The sequence below is a fragment of the Quercus suber genome, unplaced genomic scaffold (assembly GCF_002906115.3).
Source record: "Quercus suber isolate HL8 unplaced genomic scaffold, Cork oak 2.0 scaffold_423, whole genome shotgun sequence".
NCBI lineage: Eukaryota > Viridiplantae > Streptophyta > Magnoliopsida > Fagales > Fagaceae > Quercus > Quercus suber.
In genome coordinates, this window is record NW_027069874.1 from 456792 (window position 1) to 461328 (window position 4537).

Sequence of the window (4537 nt, forward strand, 5' to 3'; positions counted from 1 at the left end):
TTAATGTTATAAACGTAGGTTACGGGCTTGAGGCAACTATGCTTTACTTGAGGGGCATGTGGGAGATCGACGTGGAGTAGTTCCAACTTCACCTTCACCTTATAGTTCACGAGGTAATATTGAGAAACAATGACAAGTTTTTTTTTTTTTTTTTGGTCTCATCTAAATATGACTATATTTCTGTTACTGGCACTGAGTTTGTCTATTTTCAGTGTATCGTGGCTATTGAAATAGGAAGGGAGGAGAAATGGCAGAAAGTGCTGTTAGCCTAGTTATAGAGAATTTGGTCCCATTGTTAGTCCAAAAAGTAAAATTGTTGAAGGGTATCCATGACGAAGTTGAAAGCATTAGAGGTGAATTAGAGTTCATTCGATCATTCCTCAAGGATGCAGATGCAAGGGCCGAGAAAGAAGATATGAACAATGTTGCAAAAACATGGGTGAAACTGGTGAGGGAACAAGCTTATCACATAGAAGATGTCATTGATAAATACATACTTCATTTTGGAAAAAAATCCCATGAGCGAAGGCGATACTTCCATTTCCTCCAGAAGGTTTTTCACTTTACCATAAACCTAAAACCACGGCGTGTGATAGCTTCTAATATTCAAGGTATCAACAAGAAACTCGAGGACATAAGGAAGAGCGGTGAAAGATATGGCTTCAGTGCAATAGAGCAAGGAAGATCCAGCAACACGGGAAGTGTTACATGGCATGACCCTCGAGTGGCATCCCTTTACATTAAGGAAGCAGAGGTTGTGGGAATTGAGTCTCCTAGAGCCAAATTGATAAAGTGGTTGGTAGAAGGACCATCTAAATGCAAGGTGTTTTCAGTCGTTGGCATTGGTGGCCTTGGCAAGACCACTCTTGTCAAGAAAGTGTTTGACAATGAAAAGATAGCAACACATTTTGATTGCTATGCTTGGATTACTGTATCTCAATCATACAAGATGGAGAGCCTATTAAGGGACACGATAAAGCAGCTCTATAAGGCAAGGAAGGAATTTGCACCTGGGGAAATTGACACAATGAAAGAGACATCACTAATTGAGGAATTAAGTAAATATTTACGTGAACATAAGTATTTAGTAGTTTTTGATGATTTATGGGATGTAGAATTTTGGGGACATATAAAATTTGCTTTCCCAGATAATGAAAGAGGCAATAGAATTGTAATCACAAGTCGAAATGAGGATGTTGCTCCTTCTAGAAATGAATCTCCAAATTATTATGTGTACAAGCTGCCACCTCTACCTTTTGAAATAGCCTTGGAACTATTTTACATAAAGGTGTTCCAATGTGAAGGGGGAAAGTGTCCTTCTGATTTTGTTGAGTTGTCTCGTGGCATAGTTGAGAGATGTGGAGGTTTGCCCCTAGCAATTGTTGCAATAGGCGGTTTTTTGTCAATCAAAGACAAGGTTGTCTCTGAGTGGCAGAAATTGCATGATAGTCTTAGTTCAGAGTTAGAAAGTAATTCACGTCTAAGAAGTATCCCCAAAATTCTCTCTCTTAGTTATCATGATCTACCTTACAACCTCAAAGCATGTTTTCTATATTTTGGCATGTTTCCAGAGGATCACTCCATTAATTGTTCAAGACTAATTCGACTTTGGATAGCTGAGGGCTTTGTAAAAGAAAGGCAAGGAACAACATTGGAAGAAGTTGCACAAGACTACTTGAACCAGCTTATTAATAGAAGCTTGGTTCAATTGACACGAAAGGATTTTGTTGGTAAAACTAGAAGTTGTCGAGTTCATGATATGATTCGTGAGGTCATTATTTCAAGGTCAGAGGAATTGAATTTCTGTTTGGTCTCAGTGCAAAACTTCTCAAATTGGAAGAGAATCGCTCGACGCCTCTCAATTCAGAACAATGTAAATACTCCTTTAGAGAGTATTACTAATTCCCAAACTCGTTCTATTCTTATTTTTGGGGTAGATGAAATGTCTAATTCTTTTCTTAGTACATTTTTTGCAAACTTCAAACTCATGAAAGTAATGGATTGTGAAGGTGCTCCTATAGATTACATTCCTAAAGAAGTGGGTAATCTAATTCTTCTAAGATATTTAAGCCTAAGAGATACAAAAGTACATATACTTCCAAAGTCGATAGGTAAACTCCACAACCTAGAGACTTTGGATTTGAAGCGTTCCCTTGTGTCTGAGCTACCAGTGGAGATCAATGGGCTGCAAAAGCTACGATATCTTGCGGCATACTTTGAAAGCCATGATATTGAAGACAATATTGATTTTCGACGAGCAGTAAAGATACAAAGCGGCATTACGTGTTTACAATCCTTACAAAAGCTTTTTAAAATTGAAGCCAACAACGATGCCCTTATTGAAGAATTGGGAAGTTTGGGCCAATTGAGAAAATTGCAAATCTGTAAACTAAACAGAGAAAATGGGACGGCTTTGTGCACTGCATTGGAGAAAATGAGCCACCTTCAGTCTTTGAAAATTAGTGCAACAGTTGAAGAAGAAGTTCTTGAGTTACAATCAATGTCTTCACCTCCGCCACGCCTACAAACTCTCATCCTATCTGGGCGAATAGAAAAGTTGCCAGAATGGATTCCTAAACTCAAGAGTATAGTTAGAATTGGTTTAGACTGGTCAAGATTAATGGATGATCCATTAAAGATCCTTCAAGCTCTATCTAATTTGATGGATCTTTTGCTTTATGATGGATACGGCGGTGAGCAATTACATATTGAGGGAGGAGGCTTCCCAAAACTCAAGTTTCTAGGGCTACGAAATTTAGGAGGATTGAATATGTTGATAATAGACAAAGATGCCTTGCCTCTTCTTGAAATTCTTGAAATTGGACCTTCTCCACGGCTTAAGAAGGTGCCCACTGGCATCCAACATCTGAAAAGCCTAAAAAAATTGCAATTTTATGAAATGCCGACTGAATTCGTGCTTAGTATGCAGCCAGCTGAAGGTCCTGAGTTTTGGAAAGTCAAGCATATTCCCTCTGTTCATTTTTGGAATAGGATTCAAGGGGAACGCTACAAAATCCACAAACTCGGTGATCCAGAGTTGTTGGAGCTTTTGCAAAGGTAATTCAAGAGATGGAGAACCAAAGTGTGCTCACCATTTTTGGGAAATTTTAGGTATATTCTTTAAGCCATTGCACTATTTATTATATTTACGGTATTACCAAAGGTTCAGACTTACAATAATCTTTTTTTCTTTTATGCTTTTGTTGCAACATAATGAATAATTCAAGTGATGAGAGTGAGGAGGGAGACAATTGTGGTGCGCATGACTTGTTCTTTATGCCTTCCTCATACATATTTTGAATGCCTTCATGTGTATGAGACTCTCTAATCTGTATTTCTGGTTCTTCATCATAATGCTTTTGGTTTTTCACTTTGTTTTTGTAAAAAATCTCATCCTAGTCGTTGAATCATATATTGTTTACATGTACTTGCATGACCTTAAGAAAAATATAAGACATTACAAATCAAATTGACAATTTGGAATCCTATATATATGGCATGTCGTGAATTGCAATTTTCTATAATTAAGTTGTAGAAGAAACTGACTAAAAGGTTTTGGTTAATTTGGGTGATTGATTGGGTACTTAAAATGAAAATATGATTTTATGTGCATGTGATTAGCATGTTTTCAACGAGAGGGTATCTCATGAGGCGCCCTTATACAATGGGTGAGATCTACACATGTTGTGAGTTCGAGGTCTCATGAAATTGTCTTATAAGTTATAACATACTTTTTCATTTCCAACAAGTGCAAGTACTCTGAAAAGTGATTGAATAATATTCAAAAAGTAGCCAATAGGGATTAGAAGTTGGAGAATCATGATAGCATAATTAAGAAATTAATCCCAAAATTAATCTACTAATGTTCAGCAAACAAAGTACCGCACATGATATGTAATATAATGCACATATTTGTTGTATTACATTAAATATCATTAACACTAAAGTATTCGTACACAGCAGTTAAAGGATGTCATGAAGAGGTCCATGAGCTTAGTTATAATGATCGTCAAAAGGGAAAAATTTTAGCTAAAATATAAATATATATATATATAGAGGGAAAAATGATTAGGTTATATAATTTGAAATAATCCTGGGACGAATTGTATAATTTTACCCTTAAAATTCTTTAACTGGTCAAGATTTATGATCCATTAAAAGTGCTTCAAGTCTTTTTAATATGGTAAATGTTAGGATTAATGAGGAACACATAGGTGAGCAATTATATTTTGAAGATGGAGGATTTCAAAATTTTAAGTTCTTAGGCGTCAAAATTTGAGATTGATAGGGTTTAATATGTTGATAAGACTATTACCAACGTATGTACAGTTAAAAACCTGTCTTTCTTTTCTTTCATTTGTTTGTGTGGTAGGTGGGAAATCTCACCGATCAGGTTTTACTTTTACATAATACGCAATTCTTTCGGTTTTAAAATTTGGTAATGTACATAATTTTTCTTTCATGTTGCTATTGTTGGAAGTGTTAAAGAGTCCTTCTATCAAGGATTTTCAAGTGCTTGTTTGAATTCTCCCCAAAT

At 36.1% G+C, this 4537-nt stretch overlaps 1 protein-coding gene across 1 annotated transcript; it reads left to right on the forward strand.

Moving 5' to 3' along the window:
* The first annotated feature begins 247 nt into the window (after positions 1 to 247).
* Positions 248 to 3061, forward strand: LOC112036386 (disease resistance protein RPM1). The gene has a single exon (XM_024069189.1). The coding sequence runs from the start codon at positions 248 to 250 to the stop codon at positions 3059 to 3061; it is 2814 nt and encodes a 937-aa protein (XP_023924957.1).
* The last annotated feature ends 1476 nt before the right edge of the window (positions 3062 to 4537 follow it).

Coding starts and splice junctions, on each gene's coding strand:
- LOC112036386 (XM_024069189.1), top strand. CDS start 248: ATGGCAGAAAGTGCTGTTAGCCTAGTTATAGAGAATTTGGTCCCATTG.